Raw genomic sequence first — 19,300 nt, 5'->3', positions numbered from 1 at the left:
CCATTGTGGTTGAAAAAATCTTTAAATGAAATCATCTACCTTCAGACATGAATAATGAGACATTTTACTTCATTTCTCTTCTAAAGTACAATACTAAGTCAGTTACTGAAGAGACACAAAGTGCTTAAATTAAGATACTAGTAAAAATTTTCACATCAATTATACATACACAAAACATCAAGGTAGAATCATGAGTAGTATGCATAGTGCAGAAAACATACAAAATAACTAAGAGAATAGCATTAAGAAATTCCATGTGATGCTCAGGGATGACATGAGCAATGTCCAGAACCAACACAAATAAAAGCTGACTATAGCTTATTGTTATTATAAAGACTTGAAAATTCACACACTTAATAGTTAAAAGAGACAGTAAAATTGTCATGCTCTTTCAGACATGACAAAGTTTCAGACAATAGGTACAAAAATTCAATCATAGTTATTTTGTACATCTCCTAGAAAAACAAAATGATGCATCCAGGTAAATGCACAATTAACTAACTCTCAGATAAAGACTAACTTTAACAATTTCTATTGCACAATATTTAAGAACAGGAGACATCTCACAGAAAAAGAAAACAAAAGAGGAAAGGCTCCATGCTCACATAAATGATAAAACTTTGTAGTACAGTGGCACCCTCAATTTCAGGGTACACACCCATTAAAGTGGGGTGGATAGTGGAAAAATATGACCACCCAAAATCTGTGTACAAAAGGCGTCTTGAAATGCTGTTCAATGCATTGTCAATAAATGGATATGAAACTATACAAAAAAGTACTTCATACAATTCAGCTGCATTATAAAGAACAAAGATCTCTTAAAGGTAATTTTTTCCAAAGGTATGTACACAATCATTCACTAGTAACTCACAGTTACCCGCAAAATGGCCAAGTCATTCATTGTAGAAGAACATAATGCTCAATAAAAGAGAATCAGAAAACAACAGTTCATGTCCAGGTCAGCAACTTGCAAATCATAATCAAAGTCACAGTCCTCACAAATCAATAAATTTCACTTAAGGGCCGATACATTTTACTCTCTACTACATGAAAAAGAAAAATATATATGATAAAATCAAGTGTGTACCTTGCACATCACAAGAAATAACTTTCACATAAAAATGGCTAATTTCATTTTCAAGGGAGAAATGTGAGATAGGAAACAAAGTTAACAGCAATATTCTTTGTTCCATGTGGAAAATTCTTTCATTCTGTTCATAGTCACTTTTGTTCAGCACTGAAAGACTAACATGCACACACACACCCACACGACACACATGCACGCACACATGGACATGCGTACTTGTGTTCTAAGTTTGTTACTCTTTTATATGAGGTACGTCAAAACCTCTGACATAATATACATATAAAATCATTTGCAATTCATCTCTGACAATAATGAATCTTTGACACTAAAAGAGCAGGGAAACTCCAGTCTGCGTCACAGAAGTTCTCAGACATGAACACAATTGATACATTTTCTTTGTCTCTTACACAGGTAGAAATATACTTGTCTTTGTCTCTTTCACTCTAAAAACGTGTGCGAATATAAACAGCTGACACATCATGGTCACCATAGCCAAGTCGCTTGGCATGTTTGTACACCTCGTTGACTGACGCAGTGATTGGGAGGGGATGGTCCAGGCTGTCGCCCATGCCCAATGATAACTTGAGGTCCTTGGCCATGTGTTGTAGTGCCTGATGAGTGGGGAAACCTCCTTCGATGATGGCTAGAAAACAAAACAAGAAAAAACCTTTCAGGTGGAGGACTTACGAAACCATCAACTAACAACAAATGCCAAACTACATAGCTTCTCTTTGTCGCAACAAACGGAATATTTTCACTTACCATTTCCCTTTTCATAGATGAGTGGGCAATTGAGATTTGTGAGAGTTAGGATCTCCATCACATCCTTCTGTTGCAGCCCAGCTCTGTCAGCTAATGCCATGCCTTCTGCCAATCCAGCAAGGCACACCCCAGTCACAAGCTGCAGGACTAAATTCATCTTGGATGCATTGCCAACATCACCTAAGGGAGAAGAACAGATCAGATTCAATAAAGGAATGAAATTAACACACAGTCAAATCTTTCAGTCATCAAAGTAGGAATAAGATTAAAATGTTTATTACCAAGGAAAAATGAGTTCTTTCCCATAGCTTCAAAGCATGATTGGCAATCGTCAAACAAGGAACGGTCTCCTGCAGCCAATACAACTAGTGTACCATCCTCGGCCTGGGTTTTACTACCTTGTACCTGAGCCTCCAGGTAGCGCCCTCCTTTGGTCATAATGGCCTGAAAAACATTAGTTCATAACTTTAGTACGTGGAAAACCCCTCAATGACAGAAGAGCCACTATTTGGCAAATACAGTACGAAACCATACCTCAGAAATATCTTTTGAAGTTTCGGCATCAATGTTGGTCATTTCAACGTAGCCCTTGCTGGGTCCTATCTCACACAGCACACCACAGTTGCCAAACACCATCTGCAAAAGAGAGACCCATGAAGACAAAGGCTCAGAATTGGACTTCGGGAAAAAGCTGCGCTGTGCGACAATCCCAGCTTGGCCCTTCATAGCCAACGGTATACTTACATCTTTGGCAGCCTGAGGGTTGGCGACGCAGGCGAATGTAACGTCGGCGGCTTGAATCACGTCGGAAGGGGTGAGGCCGTGGGCAGCGCCGACTTTCACGAACTCGTCACACTGGAAAAAGCACAAAAATGCGGGCTGGATGAGTGCCGGGAAAAATCATCGGAAAACATAAACAAGCAGGCAGGTGAAGAATTGGCCCGACTAAAACGCCCGGGCAGTAGGCAGCCAGCCCGCTCGCCTGTCCGGCGGGCTGGCCTACCCGCAAGGGGCCTAGCTCCGCGCACAGTGGGCCAGAAGACCGGTGGAGGCGGACAAAACTCTAGACGCGTTTGGAGCTCCAGAGCCGATAGAAGGGACTCGAACCGAACGTGTGACCCCACCAATGGATTCCTCCTTCGGAGAGCAATCCATTAGTGGGGCCACACGCTCGGTTCGAGTCCTGGAGCTCTGAACATACGTATCCGAGTTTTGACCGCCTCCGCCGGTCTTCTGGCCCACTGAGCCGCGCCAGCCCTGCCAGCAGGCCCATCGCGGTCGCACGTATTTTTATGCGGCAGGTGCATACTTGTAATGAGTGTTGCGACACCTTGCCCCCCCCCTCCCCCAATCTTTAAATAGACTTCGCACGGCAGAGCAACAACGGGTTGGTGTTCCGGTACGACGCCACAGCAGCCGGCGGACCTAGATTGGGCCCCATGGGAGAGCAATCCATTGGTGGGGTCACACGTTCGGTTCGAGTCCCATTAAGCGACTCTGGAGCTCAAAACGTGTCTAGAGTTTTGGCCGCCTCCACCGGCCAAAGCCAGGAGCCGGAACCGGGATGTCAACGCCTTGAAACTAAAAATCCAGGAAAAACGTAAGAAACTCCTTTCAGTGAGCTAGATTGACTGAGGACGGAGTGGAGGCGCCCTCTACTCGGCGACACACGTGCTGCGTCACTTGCAAGCAGTTTACGGGCAAGCCGCTTGCGCCTCGACGCTCTGTTTGGCGAGAGAGCGCGCTCGTACAAACACAGAGCACAACGAGTGCGGCAAAGACAACAAGCGGGCGGGGGAAAACAACACGTCCTCCAAATTACAGGTACACCCTCGGGGCTGCCACGGCGCCACGGCACAGTGGGCCAGAAGACCGGCGGAGGCGGTCAAAACTCTGGACGCGTTTTGAGCTCCAGAGTCGCTAAGTGGGGCTCGAACCGAGCGTGTGACCCCACCAATGGATTCCTATCGTTCGGAGAGCAATCCATTGGTGGGGCCACACGTTCGGTTGGAGGCCCATTCAGCGACTCTGGAGCTCAAAACGCGTCTAGAGTTTTGTCCGCCTCCACCGGTCTTCTGGCCCACTGTGGGGCCTAACGTACAGAGGCGCGGACCCAGGAGGGGGGGAGGAGGGGGGAATCTGTAAGTAGGCAAAAAGCGCGCTCCGCACAAAAATCCTAGATCCTCGCCTCAACGCGCAAACCGACGCAAACCGGCGAGTCGAGGCTAATTGAGAATAATGACGCCAAAAAATAGAAAAAGTCCAAACACGGCTGGGGAACCAGCCCGACTTCCTCAGCCATGCTGCCCCTCCGTCGACCCGTCGCTCTGTCTCTCTCGCACTCGTGGGGCTCGCCGTGAGGGTGCGAGGGAGACAGCGACAGAATCACTCGGCAGCCGGAGACGCTCCCCTCCAAATATAGGGCCGGCCGTATGGGGCTGCCGCGCTGGGCGTGTCCCTATGACCTTTCGGGGTGTCGTGCAGGGCTAGGCGGAGAGCGAGAGGGAGAGAGAGAGAGCGAGAGAGCGAGAGAGAGAGAGAGAGAGAGAGAGAGAGAGCGAGAGAGAGCGAGCGAGAGAGAGAGAGCGAGAGAGAGAGCGAGAGAGAGAGAGAGCGAGAGAGAGAGAGAGCGAGAGAGAGAGCGAGAGAGAGAGAGAGAGAGCCCTGCAGGCCAGATCGAACACGACCGGGGGAGCGGGCCCGGGCGGCCCCCGCAGCCCCCAGAGTGAATGACCCACAGAGGTACCACTGCACCGGCTGGCCCCCTCGCCGGACAGCGCGCACCACGCCAGGTAGGCTCGACTCGTCTCTGTCGCGTCTAGACGCCACCCACACCCAGCCAGCCGCGCGAGCCAGCAGACTCATTCCGAGAGTCACTCTCTCACCGGTCTTCCGGCCCACTGTGCACCCCTCTGAGCCCGTCTCTGGATCCGCCCTGGCGGCGCGAGGTTGGGCTCGGGACGACGGGCACACTGGCAGATCAATGGCACAGTAGAGTAGGGCCGCGGTGGCCATCGCCGCCCGTCAATAGAACAGGCCGGGCCGAGCCGGGCAGGGCCTCTAGTCTAGGGCAGGGCCGGCAGGGCCGGCAGGGCGGCCCCGAAGGTCGTAACCTCGCCGTGACCACGGGCTGGGCGGGCCGGGCCAGCCGGGCGGGGCCGGGCCCCAGTTCGACCACTCCACTGTCATCGCCAGCGCGGCGCGCCACGCCACGCCACTGCCAAGCGGAGCGGGTCAAGCCCGAGCCGCCCCCGCCGGTGCAGCCGAACCCGACGCGTCGGCTCTGAGCGTGTCTCTCTCGCACTCACGGGGCGAGCGCGTGGGTGCGAGAGAGACAGAGCTAGGCGAGGCGTGATGTCGAGGCCGCACGCCGGGCGTGATAACGCAAGCGTCAAAACAGTGGGCCGGGCGGGCCGGGCGCGCCACCGTGACAAACGCCAAACAGCGACGCCAACGTCGGGCGGGCGGCAATTACGGCGATATCTCGAAAACGAGGCAAAACGACGCCAATCCAATTTCGAGGCCGAAAATGCATCGCGTCGCTGGCAGGGACACCGACAATCGATACACTAGCGTGGCGGCCCCTACGCGAACAGCTTCTAAGATTCATCCCGATTCCCAAGGCGGCGTGAGTGGAAGGCCCCCACGGGGAACGGTTCTCACGCAGCAACGCGACGTCACCGGCACGCCGCTGTCGGCAGGCACTCGGAAAGCAAGACCAGCAGCACGGCCAGGCGCAGTGTGCCAGAAGACCGGTGGGTGGAGGCGGGCAAAATCCTAGACACGTTTTGGGCTCTAGAGTCGCTATAAGGGCCTCGAACCGAACGTGTGACCCCACCAATGGATTCCTCGTTCGGAGAGCAATCCACTGGTGGGGTCACACGTTCGGTTCGAGTCCTCATTTAGCGACTCTGGGGCTCAAAACGCGTCTAGAATTTAAGCCGCCACCACCGGTCTTCTGGTGGCCCACTGTCCGCGGCAGAGGCAGCGCGCCGTCAGGCCGCCACCGAGGCCGGCAGGGTGCTCAGTCACCTGCCTAGACAGACGACAGAGGAAAAAGAGACAGAAGATAAAATAAAAAGAAATTAACTGTCCTAAAAAAAGGCATTTTCAAAAAGAAATTTGGGCGGCACGTGAACCCGCGCGCCGTGGGCCTTGCGCGGCCTTGCCGCCGCTTTTTAGGACCGACGCGGTAACCGCGGCCAGCACACCGGGCATTCATTGGCAAAGCGTGGGCAACCGCCACACTTTCAGTGTCACGGTCGACACCGCCGCCTCTCTCTCTCTCTCCCTTTCCGTGTCGCGCCCCGACGGGCCAACCGTGGGTGCGAAAGAAAGAGCGCCGCGCTGACCACGGCCGGCCGAAACTCCAGACGCGTTTTGAGCTCCAGAGCCGCTGAATGGGACTCGGACCGAACGTGTGACCCCACCAATGGATTGCTCTCCGAACGAGGAATCCATTGGTGGGGTCACACGTTCGGTTCGAGTCCCATTCAGCGACTCTGGAGCTCAAAACGCGTCTGGAGTTTTGTCCGCGCCCACTGTGCGGGCGTTCGGCAAACCCGGTCAAACCCGGCCTCGCAAGCCGGGAACGAGTTGCACAGTGCAGGGAGCGGATCCCGCGGGACGCCGTGGTTCCCGAGGGTTGTCGCGTGCGCAGCTGGGCGGGGAAAGGGGGGGGGGGGGACAGCCGGCGCAAACTGGTACCGCCTCTCGCGGCCCGCAGCGCACCAAGGACCGCGTCTGTCTCTCTCGCACCCCCACGCGGCGCCGCCCTGCGCCGCACGCGTGCGAGAGAGACAGCGAGTCGCGTGCTTCCCATTTCACATGTCCGAATCGCATCATCGCATCGGGGCGACGCGACGCGCCCGGCCAATCGGACGCGCGCCGCCGAGTCCTCACGGCGTCCACCTCCGACAAAACGGGCCAAGTTTGCCTTTCTTCAGGCCGCGTCCAAACCCGGTCAAACACTCGCTGTACAGGTGGCGCACAGTGGGCTAGAACACCGGCGGCGGCCAAAACTCAAGACGCGTTTTGAGTCCCAGAGTCGCTAAATGGGAGTCGAACCGAGCGTGTGACCCCACCAACGGATTCCTCGTTCGGAGAGCAATCCATTGGTGGGGTCACACGTTCGGTTCGAGTCCCATTTAGCGACTCTGGAGCTCAAAACGCGTCTTGAGTTTTGGCCGCCTCCACTGGTCTTCTGGCCCACTGTGGCGCCGCTGTCGAACGAGGGGCCGGGGGGCCGCGACGCCGCGACCGGCTGGCACAGACACAGCCCCCGGGCGGCGCCATACGCTCGTCCTTCTTTAACGAGCTGAGAATTGGACAGTAAACGCGTCACTACGAGCGACGTACGACGGCCTGCTTTTAACGCCGCCACGCGGTCAACGCCCGTTCACCAGAAACCCTTCCAAACTCGAAACGAAAATAACAAAAACACGACGCGTCGAGGGTGGCTCGCCTTCTTGGCAGTGTGGGTGGCTCGCGCGACACGCCGCGGGTGACTCAGCCAAGCCGTCGCTCTGTCTCTCTCGCACCCACACGGGGCGCCCCGCGAGCGCGAGAGAGACCCGCCTCTCTCTCAATCGGTCTGCTGCGGCGTCGCCGGCGTCGCCAGACACAAGGAAACCCCGTCCCGGCCGTCGCGGCAAGCACCAGCAGACCCATGCCGAGGAGTGCGTCCCTCATCGTACCGCGTTCGGTTCAACGAGTTCAACCAGTGGGCCAGAAGACCGGTGGAGGCGGCCAAAATTCGAGACGCGTTTTGAGCTCCAGAGTCGCTGAATGGGACTCGGACCGAACGTGTGACCCCACCAGTGGATTCCTCGTTCGGGGAGCAACTGTTGCCCGATGACGTAACAGGCACCGCAAGGGGTTTGCAAGTGCAGCAATGAGCGAATTGGCAACACTGCCCCGCTCCGCCCCAGCCAGTGTAGTAGCCACTGCAGATGACGTACGGCTGTTTTTAGGTCGAAGGCTTTTTGTCATCCGGTGCTTCCCGACCCAAGGCGGCGGCACTCGCACACAACACAGTGGGCCAGAAGACCGGCGGAGGCGGCCAAAACTCCAGACGCGTTTTCAGCTCCAGGGTCGCTAAACAGGGCTCGAACCGAACGTGGGCCCCACCAATGGATGCCTCGTTCGGAGAGCAATCCATTAGTGGGGTCACACGTTCGGTTCGAGTCCCATTTAGCGACTCCGGAGCTTACAACGCGTGCGGGATTTTGACCGCCTCCACCGGTCTTCTGGCCCACTGTGCGACAGTCCTCGGCGACGAACAGTCCCGCACTGTACAGCGTCCACGACTGTGTTCGACTGGAGTCGGCCAAGCAGCCGGGCCTTGTTTTCGGCTAGCTGTTTTGAGCGAGCCAGCCGCCACACTGCCATGGCACTGCCGCCGCGCAGCGCGACAAGCAGCCACAAAACAGGTTCCCTTCTTTTCGCCGAGTCGTTTTCGTCGCTCTCTCTCTCTCGCACTCACGGGGCGCCCCGTACGGTTGCGAGAGAGACAGAGCGACGAAAACGACTCTCGGAACCAGTCTGCTTCCCTGCGTCTCGCTTGACGCAAGAGCTGGACGCGCTGGACGGGAGGAAGTGAACCAAAAAGGAGAAGAGAGAGAGAGAGAGAGAGAGAGAGAGAGAGAGAGAGAGAGAGAGAGAGAGAGAGAGAGAGAGAGAGAGAGAGAGAGAGAGACGCAAGATCCAGCACGTGTGCGGGGCTCACGTGCAGGGTCTGCCGAGCCGCGAAACTCGACCAAACACTACAATTTATTCAATTGCCGATTCGTTCCTTTCGGGCATTTCTTTTTTTCTGGTGGCACGGCACGCCGGGCACGTAGCCCAGGCCATGACTGGCGCCGCGATTAGATAACAAGCCGAGCGCCTACCTGCCTGACCCAGCGCTAATGAGAGAGAGAGAGAGAGAGAGAGAGAGAGAGAGAGAGAGAGAGAGAGAGAGAGAGAGAGAGAGAGAGAGAGAGAGAGAGAGAGAGAGAGAGAGAGAGACAAATCGGTGCAAGTCTACGCGCGGCGGCGAGCAATGCTACCACCACGCCCGCCGAACGAGCAACACGGAATCAAAACCGAAAGTTGCGGCTCTTGAGAGCCAATCTCGATCGCCACTGTCGCGAAGCTGCAGACCCACTCAGACGACTGACAGCAAAAATTGCAACCGAAAGCAAAACGGAAAATTTCGTTTGTTGTGGTTGACAACGCTTTGCTACAACGCGTTTTGCCAGTTCCCCCACTCGGGTCCGAGAGGGCCAGAACGCCTACCGCAAGCAGTGGAAAAAGCGCGCGCCCTTTCGACGGCACCACGGCGAGGCATATCGTTTGGCTGCAGCGGCAATAACCTTGACAGCCAACGCGCCCGAGAGGCCGAGGGAGGGGGAAGGGGTGAACTTGCCCCCATTGCCTTGGCTTCCCTGGAACGACGCCCAATCCGCACTCTGGCGGATCAAAAGGGCGCCCCACAGTGGGCCAGAAGGCCGGCGCAGGCGGCCAAAACACTCGACGCGTTTCGAGCTCCAGAGTCGCTAAATGGGACTCGAACCGAACGTGTGACCCCACCAATGGATTCCTCGTTCAGAGAGCAATCCATTGGTGGGGTCACACGTTCGGTTCGAGCCCCATTTAGCGACTCTGGCGCTCAAAACGCGTCGAGTGTTTCGGCCGCCCCCGCCCACTGTGGGGGAGCGACAAAGGCGGGAAACACTCAAAACTGGGGGAGGATGGACCGCAGTGTGTCCACAGGGGAGAGGAGGGGGAGGGGGAGAGATTGAAACACTCGCCAATCAATATGTAACCAGGACTCGCGTGGCTCGCCGTGGCGTCCACCGGAAGTGCGCGTCGCTTCGCAACGTTCGCAACGCCCGCGAAAGAAAGGCGGGAGGGGGAGGGGGAAAGCGAACCGACAAAACTGACGCGCCGCGGCGGGGAGTCGAACCCGGAGCTGGCAGCGGCATCCCCGGGAGGGGCGCGCCGACACCGAGGCGGCCGTGGCAGTGCCGTGGCGTCGTGGGATGATGCGGATATCACTCGTGGCGTCTAAAAGTCTAAAAATACACGAGACGTCCGAAGTGCCACGCCGCGGCACGCCGCAGCCGGCGCGGACTAGGGAACGCGAGCACCGCGGGGCGCGGCAGCCACGTCCAAAAACGACGGGCGTCATTCAATTCGACCAGTGTAGGCAACCCGCGAGGCGAGGCGCCACCTCGTTTTCGACAGTGCCCTGGGCTGCGCTCTAGGCAGCGCGACACCGACCCGGGGTTTCCCTGGGGCTTCACAGTGGCCTCACTGTAACAGCGGCGCCTTCTTGGGCGTTCTTTTTCGCGGTGTGCCGCCGCCGCGTGCTGCTGGCTACATAACACGGGCCAGTCATTTCCCAGTGTAGTGCAGTGGCCTGGGCCGGCTGGAGCGCGGCGGCGGGGCCTCGCTCTCTCTGCTGCACCGGAGGCACGCCCTCCCGAGTCAGAGAGAGAGGGAGAAACAGGCTCACCACATATCGGTCATTACGAGGAGGCCACCGACATCGCACGGGCCGCGGGGGGCGGAGGGGCCCGTCCGGCAGCGAGCCACGGTGGGCCAGACGACCGGTGGAGGCGGACAAAACTCTTAGACGCGTTTTGAGCTCCAGGGGACTAGAACCGAACGTGTGGCCCCACCAATGGATTCCTCGTTCGGAGAGCAATCCATTGGTGGGGTCACACGTTCGGTTCGAGTCCTGTTTAGCGACTCTGGAGCTCAAAACGCGTCTAGAGTTTTGGCCGCGTCCACCGGTCTTCTGGCCCACTGTGCGGTGGGGCCCGTCCGGCAGCGCGCCCGCCCGCCCTGGGACGGCCGGCCCCCACAGGTAGCCGCCAGAGCCAAGACGGGCCAAAATGCCTGGCAGCCGTCTGGGCACCGCGCTGCCCGCCGCAGTTAGCGGAACCGAAGCGCGTCCAGATTCAAATCGAGTTGAGGGAGGGAGAGAGAAAGGGAGAGCCTTCCGCGGAACAGGCGTCGCGCTAACGTTGCGCTCGTCAGCTCGTGCAGGCCCTCGTCCTGCGCATGCGCGGCGGGCAGCGCGGCTCGGCAGGACGGACGCCGACCCTCGCCCTGCCCTTCCCTTCCCCCGTCATCCCCGTCCCGTCGCGAGGCCCAGCCCGGCGGCGCGGCGCGTCGAGCCCGCACGCGGATGCCGACGTACATCGTGGAAAGGGGTGGGGGGCACGGCCCGGCGGCCAGGCAGGCAGAGGCAGGCAGGCAGGCAGCAGGCGGCCAGGCAGGCAGGCAGGCAGCAGCAACCCAGAGCCGCAGCGGACGGAGCGGAGCAGCGAGCGGAGCCCACCAGCCAGCGGGTCGGGTCGATGGGACACACTGAACAGCCATCTTGGCCAGCCGTCGACGTTCTAGACCGCCGTCGAACCCTTTGCCGAGTAGTCCCGCGTCGCCGCCATGCCCCTTGGTGCCCCCGTGCGCCCTAGTGCCCTCCTTGAGCTCCGCCAGCGTCGCCAGCGCCCAGCGGCGTCCAGGGACCCGTGAGGACCCCGCCAGAGGACGCCGTCGAGCGCCAAAGTGCCGCCAGGCCCGCCAGCAGCGCAGGACGTGTCCACAAGCGACTGGAGCCATGAAGGGCCCCAGCTAGAATGCGATAGTGCTCCGCCAGTGCTAGCAGTGCAGTGGTTTTCGTTTCGGGGCAAACGGAGTGCGGACCGCCCACGGCAGGGCTTACAGGCAAGCAAGGTGAGGAACCAGGACTTCGGGGGGTGAGGAGTTGAACCCAGGACCCAGGTGCATTCGGCCCGGGTAACCGGGTCAGGAGTGGTTAGTGGTTATGTTTTGCCTTGGAGCATCACAAGACATTGACTGTGTCACGCCACTGCTTTTCCACTGCGGTTCAACCCTCGCCTTGAGCAATACTGAAGCAGAACAATAGAGAGGAACTTCAAACTAAACCTCCTTTAAAAAGACAAAAGAAAAAAAATATAGACAAATACATCAAATTTTAAAGAAAATTGGATTATAATTTCTTTAACTCCTAACAATTATGCCAAAAATGTTTTTGTTCTCCTTCCAGGCAACTTGCCCTATAACGATAATGCACTACTGTGAAAGATGAGACTCCTCAACAAGATCCGGATTGTCATTTGCACATTCCTGATCTTGATAGCTTGCAGTGCGGCTTCCACCTCTCCCTCACTAGAACATTCCAATCCCCAGACATACGATGGCCCCTGTCCAGCATCGTGTGTTTGCACACTGGAGGACTCTTTGCATTTGGAGTGTCACAACTCCCAGACAAAGGCTATTGGGTTGCCCCCAGAAGCCGGCTTCATATCATACAATTTCATGACACATGACGACTTCCATAGACCAGCCATAACAAGAGCTACCTCAGTACGACATCTAGCCTGGCGGCACAGTCGCATTACTACAGTAACTGAGGAACTCTTTTCTAATTTACATAATCTAACCCACCTGGATCTCAGCCATAATCAAATTGCAACGATAGATGAGGCAGCTTTGCAGCATTTGACTTCCCTCAGGTCAATAAACATTTCTAATAATGCTATAAACTTTCTACCACATGGCTTGTTTTTGAACAACCACCATTTAAATGAGGTGTACGTAGCAAACAACTATATACAATCTGTCCCTTTCCACGCCCTAGCTCCATTGAAAGAACTTCGGGTTTTAGACCTCTCTTATAATAGATTAAATGAAATTCAAGATGATATATTTGTGCTTAATCGGAAAGTGCATTCAATACTATTGCACAGTAATCTAATATCTAGGTTGTCAGAACGAACATTTCATCATCTTTATGATCTCAAGTCATTAAACCTAGTCAACAATTCTTTGACAGAGCTGCCAAAAAATCTGTTTAAAGATCTAGTAAAATTGACGTACTTAAATTTGGCAAGCAATTCTATCCATACATTGCTCCCTGATGCATACAAAGGTCTAGTGCAATTGAGATGGCTTAATATAAGTGACAATCCTCTGTCAGTTTTGCCAGCTAGAATTTTTCAATATTCACCTCAGTTGGAAACATTGTGGATTGATACAACCAACATAGAAGTTGTAGAAAAACACACTTTTAATGGGCTAAGAAATCTAAAAGAATTAAGTATGAAGGACAACATGCACTTGGAGGATCTTGAAGACAAAATGTTCGATGATATTAAAAAATTAAATTATCTTGACTTGAGCAGAAATAATCTGACAACTCTTCCCCACTCTCTAGGAACTTTAAAAAATTTAACTAATTTAAACATTAGTCAGAACCCTTGGATGTGTGACTGTCGTATGGTCTGGTTCCCTTCATGGCTGGAACCTAAGAAAAATATGACCTTTGAAAGATCAAATCTACGCTGTGCTAGTACCCTCTTCTCACTTAGAGGGCTGAGTTTAGTACCTACATTGCGGGGCTTGGATTGCAAACCACCTGAACTAATTTTCTCCACCTCATCAGAAAAATATATTTTGAAGTCAACTGCTCTCCTTCAATGTATCTATTCAGGTTACCCTCCTCCATCAATAACATGGCTTACACCAAATGGACTGACTTTTCACTGGAATCCCAATGTGGCATTGCCTGACGAATTTGCTAAACACCCAACCGCACACTACTCCGACATGTCCCCCGTCGAACTGACCCCACACAAATTTCATGTGACTGAGAATGGAAGTCTGCACATAGTCAACATCACTAGGGCAGATGCAGGGCTGTACACCTGCTTTGCTTCAAATCCAATGGCCAACGCAACAAACTACATCAGGCTGATGATTGACCCCATTACCATGCATGAGGAGAAACTCATCAGCATCGCTGTGGGCATGGTGACTGCACTATTATTCCTGGGGATCAGTCTCCTAGTCAACCTTTTCAGACGATTCATTCATATGTAAGTTATTTCAGACTGACTACTATTAACAATTCCCAAAGTGAAAAAAAAAAATAATATGAAAATTTAATGAACTTTATTTTGTTGCATTTCTAGATTTGCATGCTTTGCCTGCTGCAAGAAAGACCAAGTCTCACCAAAAGGAAGGCAGGTGTACCAGATGATGGAGAGTATAGAAACTTACAAGACCCAGCAGCTGGATAAATTGAAAGAAAACTACACCAGTCAGGTAAAACGAGAGAGGGAAAAGAATATTAATAATAAGATTTCAAATTAGAGAAATTGAGACTAATTTTGATTCAAATTACAGGTTCATAGGATAAAAGAAAACTGCGCACAACAGGTAGAATGGATCAGAGAAAGCTACCAAAGTCAAATGCAGCACCTAAAAGACTTCAGGGACTTTGGGACTAGTCATCTGACATCAATGAGGGATCAGTACTGTGATCAGGTAAGCCTAAGTTTTAAAAAAAAAGCAAAAAAATAAATTTAACATCATAAATTTATGTTACTATAGCCCTCCTCCCTCAAATTTTATTGTTCCAGATTAAGAGAGTGAGAGAGTATTCTGCCAGCCAACTGAATTGGGTGAAGGAAAATTATGTGTTCCAACGAAATCGAATAAGAAAGTTCAGTTCTCACCAAATTCTGCGGTTCCGTGAATCTTACAAATACCAACAAGCAACGCTCGGCAAACTCATGGAGACACTGCCCAGCTTGTATCTGGATAACTGTCGCAATGGATCATGTGGCAAGACAGAGTCTGGTGTCTTTGAAGTGGATATCAACCAAATAGACATGTATATGAAGGCCAATGGCATGTTCCCTGGCATGTCAACGGGAGAAGGATGTGCTGATGACAACCTCAGCCGCCTTTCAATCTACTACACCCCCTCAGAGATATCCGAGCTTCAAGATCCAAGCCTAGAGCCACTCAAGTCACCATACTTCTCACCAATGTCTCGTTCATCCAGCAAGCAGCCCAACTTCCGGTTTGGATTTCCCCCAACCACAAGTGAAAACCAGAGAGCAGTGTTCCAGAGTTTAGAAAAGACTTTAGAAAGACAATTACGTGATTACATCACTCGAGAGCATCAAGTTCAAGAGGCTGCACCATCGGCACTTGTTCCCAGTTCAAGTCTTCCTGAGATAAAGCAAGCGGTTCCAGGTAAAGGGAAGAGCAGAAGAGCCCATTACCGGAGTGCCAGTACGGGGGGTGTCAAGTCAGTGACCAGTGATACTAGCATATCAAGGCAGATACCAGGGAAACACAGTGTCAAGGGTAAGCATGTGGCGAACAATGCTGTCAACAATGCTGTCAACAGTGCTGCAGATTACTCCTGCCAAAATGGTCACGCTGTGGCCATTCAAAAGTTGACAGAGGTTGACAATGGCCATGCTGTGGCCGTACATGATAGGCCAACAGAAATCGACCAGGACACGTGTCGAATAAATATGGATCAGGAGCCAGAAATTAACTGTTCGCCATCACATGCTGCCCATGAGACTGCCCTATAGTGAGTGCCAATAACTTGATTTAAATTAAATTCAGCTGTGATATTATAAACATATGGGTTAAAATGTGTGAGAATACAAGTTTGTGATTATTAAATCAAGTTATTCCTTACAACATGTTTCCTCCAGTAAGCTCAAATATTGAGTAGAAGTCTGACATGAAAAATGATATAACTGTGTGATAGGGAATAGGATACCTTCTGTTAACTGTGTTAAGACAGAAATTCCCTACATGGAGAGATGCTTTAAAACAGAAAAGGAAAAAAATTCCATATTAGAAGATTTAACTATCCAAGGATAGTGACAGAAAGTTGTGGCATACATCAGGCAGCCTGCAGTGATGACACAAATTTAGGAGAAAGTAGGTTGAAGCTGAAACCTTGAGAGCTAAATGAGAGCTAAACAAATATGCAATAGGAGCATATAGGCCTTCAGGCTGATTTTAACCTACCAATAAAGTAGCATTAGAGTTCAATTACAATACCTTCTTGTCCTTAAGGTACTGGGTAGAATTGTGATAATTATTGTTTTGTTATTTCTATCTTTTGAACAAGCAAAAAACCAACATGGAGTTAACCAATATTAACCTCATGTTACTGAACAATATGAAACTGTTGCCCTTGCATCTGCTTCCATGTAGAAGTTTCTTAAATCAAAGACTTGTGTTGAGCAAATCTAGAAATGAGGAGTATTTGCATGTTTTTAAAGTTAAGATTTTAGTAGTAATATGAGATAAGCTATTATCAGTATAGAAATGAGTACCTGTTCCAAAGTGTCCTGCTGTAGCAGTTGAAAGGCTCTGGACATACAATTTGAAGAACATCGAGATAAAATTGTTAAGAAGAACCTTCAATAAAATTTTAAATATCAAACTTCATATTGTTATCAAAAATTGTTTACTGTTTGATGTGTTGTAAAACTGCTAGACAACTTGAGACTTGCCTTAATAGTGGGATCAGTTTATATTTTTTAAAAAAAGAGGGAAAAGACAATGGAACATACAATTGGAGCAAAAGGTGCTGAAAATTCAGTGCAAATATTAATGCTTCAATAATCACTTCCTTGGACTTGGCTTCTAGATCTACCAGTAGTTCAATATGAGATGTCTAATCCTTCACTAAATTTTACCATATTGATATTCAATTAATTGTATTTAGATTTTTTTAAATAATAACTGATCACGAGAGTCATTATTGTAAGAGGAAGTTGACTGTTTCCATAAATACTTGTTGAAGATTTAGCTTTGTGTGATAAGGATATTTGATTTGAAATGTATATGAAGGCATTTAACTTACAGCACATTGTGTGCAAGTAAATGCTTCAATAAAAGAAGTATGATGTGTTCAATAGCCTTGCCCAAACCTCTATTTGAAGAAGCCCAAAAAAAAACAAAAAAAAAAACAAAAAAAAAACACTGAACTAGAAAAATCCTCAAAATTTGTATCCTTGCACAAACATATCAGGTTGACAAACCGTGTAGCAGGAGTGTAAAAATCTTTATGCTTTCGCAATAGCAACCCTGTACAGGTATGGTCAAAAATGCCAGGCAGGAAGACAAATTCTAGTTTGGCCACAGCAACTTGTGCAAGAAGTGAGTGAAAACAGCTTACCTTATCAGGAGAGCGGTTCCAGACGACAACTGAATGACCAGAATTGATCAGGTTTTTCACCATTCCGGATCCCATGATGCCCAAACCAAGGAAACCGAACTTAAGTTGAGATGGGTTGATATTCTTCTCTTTCAGAATTTTGGACACACTTGACAGATCTAAAGTAGGTGTTACCTGCAGCAGTAACATGATGTCATTGAAACATAGATTCAATGAGCATGCAGTCTAAAATCAAAATGGGATAACTTACAGGGCGAACAGCAGTGAATGGACGATCTAAAATTGAGGCAACACCTACTCCTTTACGGGCTGGAGAGCTATGGTTACCAACACTAATTTCATCACTACGGCTAGATCGTTTACTAGCAACCTCATCCTGTTCATCCTCAGAGGATGTGGTCCTTGCCTTCTTGCGACCTGGACCAGAAATAGTAGGTGATGAGCGCTTTGGTGTTTTGTTAGTGTGGTTCTGGGAGAAAAAATCAAATATTAGGCAGAGCACGATAAACAAGAGCCAAAATAAAATTTCCTCACCAGCTCTTTAAGCTCACCTTTCTCAGAAGAGATGACTTAGGTTCCTTCTTTACAGTAACAGACTCTTTCAGACGGTCAAACTCATCTACAGTATCTGTCACATCAAAAGTGTCCTAAAAACATAAAAAGGCATTACAAATAAGAAAAATTATAACCTCCTTTACCACAGCATACAGCATCATCTCTTTAAGAAAGACCAGAATATAAATACTGTTTTGTTATTTTTGTATCCAACAGCAAAGAAAAAAGAAACTTACAGTTCCGTTTCCCTTCCTGTAGTTTTCAATTTCTTCAATAGCTTCTTTGAAAGGGACTGTTTTATTAGCTTTAATGAGCTCCTCCTTGTGTGGTAAGTAGGGCTTAATATTGTTTTCTTCAATCCAAGCACTGTAAAGTAAAGGAAAGCACCACAATATTTTTTAAGTTTCACAGTTTTAAAAAGATCAACAATATTGAGAAATTTGTAAGAGGCAGTATTTACAAGTTTTTTGTTCCAAAGAAGAAGACAAACTGACAAGCTCCCTTCTTGGATACAGGCTTTTTGTGGTCTTTGCTGGTAGGAGCAGTGATCTGAAACAGGCAAGACACAATTGACTCAAAAAAATTTAAAACTGTATGTGATCAGATAAATATGCAGATAATGCATTTGCCATTATTAAAAGATTGTACGAAATCAAGCGAATCAACTTACGCGGCCTGGCCATGGCGAGAAGCCCTTCATTTTGGCCCTAAAAAAGAAAATTATGTGCATCAGGCTCAATTAAATAAGAATAATGAAACACAACACACACATGAGACAAAATAAATTAATCTGGTGTGTGAAGAACAAAGAAGAAAAAAATACAGAATGAAAAGGCAAAATTGGATCTTTTGGCAAAAGTCATAATGAAATTGTTCAATCCCAGAGAAACCAGTGCAAACACGCACGCCTAGATTACGATTTACAACCATCGTGGGCAAATGCCAGGCACACAAAATAAGTCAACGATAAAAGGGTGAGAGGAGAGGTGTACACGAACATAATTTTAAGTGAGCATCACAACAAGTTACAAGTACAGTGAGAATTATGTACTCCATGGCCGATGCCAGTGGGCATGTTGAACTGGGTGAAAATCTGTGGCCTGTTAAACAGCCTAGTTGGCACAAAGTGTTCTGTAAGGTAGGATGGAGCACTGGGAACTGAAAGAATGACACCTCAGAGAGTCCATGCCGCTTATTTCGGCGATTAAACGCTTCTCCCGTAATAAACTGAACGAGTGCCGATTTTCTAGTGGATCAAGTGGTGCGTTGGGGGGAAATTTCATGGGGAAATGCGGTAGTTGTTGAAAACGTAAATAGAATGGTTGAGCCGGAGCAGAGCAGACGCGCAAGCGGGCCTTCAAAACGCGCCACAACTTGCATGGAATGAACCAAATGCACGTCTGAGAGCTTGAAACTGTGAATGGACGGGCTTTAATCATTTGTCACTTGAATTTTCAACCCAACAAGTTGAGTTTCACATGTAAATAAAGATATCGACAGCTTCGGCTGAAGGCGGGAAGAAGCCTGCCGATTTGTACTCGTGGTTATGTCGACGGCCATTTCCAAGCTGAGGCTCAAATCGGGCCACTGTTGCGCTCAAACGATAGAACGCCGCGTTGCATTTCCAACCAAACATACGTACCATACCAAATCACCCTGTTTATACGCCTCCGGCATTTTGAAACGGCAACTTCACTCGGCTGCGAACTGACTGGTGTTTGTTGTAGTGTCGGGTCGGAAGCGAAATGGCGTCCTCGTCCCTCGCTCGGCTCCGTCCGCTTGCGGCCGAAGAGGCGTTACTGGCTTCGCGCAAGGCAGCGCCGTCTCTGGAATTTCAAATTTCGCTCACGTCGTCGTCGACTAGAACTGTGCAAATTCGA

The 19,300-nt window shown here is 50.4% G+C and overlaps 2 protein-coding genes across 3 annotated transcripts; one reads left to right on the top strand and one right to left on the bottom strand.

The window, feature by feature from the left end:
* Positions 1–3: 3 nt before the first annotated feature.
* LOC117645300 (putative oxidoreductase GLYR1 homolog) lies at positions 4–19,232 on the bottom strand. The gene is made up of 12 exons (XM_034385371.1): positions 19,063–19,232; positions 18,091–18,127; positions 17,881–17,969; positions 17,657–17,786; positions 17,417–17,512; positions 17,116–17,334; positions 16,866–17,039; positions 2,594–2,704; positions 2,384–2,485; positions 2,131–2,293; positions 1,850–2,029; positions 4–1,730 (listed from the first exon to the last, which is right to left on the bottom strand). The coding sequence occupies exons 1-12, from the start codon at positions 19,095–19,097 to the stop codon at positions 1,531–1,533; spliced, it is 1,536 nt and encodes a 511-aa protein (XP_034241262.1). The 5' UTR covers positions 19,098–19,232; the 3' UTR covers positions 4–1,530.
* Positions 11,123–16,604, top strand: LOC117645297 (immunoglobulin domain and leucine-rich repeat-containing protein 2). 2 transcript variants are annotated; one of them, XM_034385368.1, is made up of 5 exons: positions 11,123–11,575; positions 11,910–13,740; positions 13,837–13,969; positions 14,051–14,191; positions 14,287–15,258. In XM_034385368.1, the coding sequence occupies exons 2-5, from the start codon at positions 11,948–11,950 to the stop codon at positions 15,256–15,258; spliced, it is 3,039 nt and encodes a 1,012-aa protein (XP_034241259.1). In that variant the 5' UTR covers positions 11,123–11,575; positions 11,910–11,947. The 2 variants fall into 2 exon arrangements, with proteins under 2 accessions (XP_034241259.1, XP_034241260.1); XM_034385369.1 differs by lacking the exon at positions 11,123–11,575 and having other exon boundaries at positions 11,948–13,740; positions 14,287–16,604.
* Positions 19,233–19,300: the final 68 nt, after the last annotated feature.

This window comes from Thrips palmi, unplaced genomic scaffold (genome assembly GCF_012932325.1).
Source record: "Thrips palmi isolate BJ-2018 unplaced genomic scaffold, TpBJ-2018v1 HiC_scaffold_18, whole genome shotgun sequence".
NCBI classification, from domain to species: Eukaryota; Metazoa; Arthropoda; class Insecta; order Thysanoptera; family Thripidae; genus Thrips; species Thrips palmi.
The sequence above is the reverse complement of the archived record's forward strand: the minus strand, read 5'-3'. Positions and strand labels throughout refer to the sequence as shown.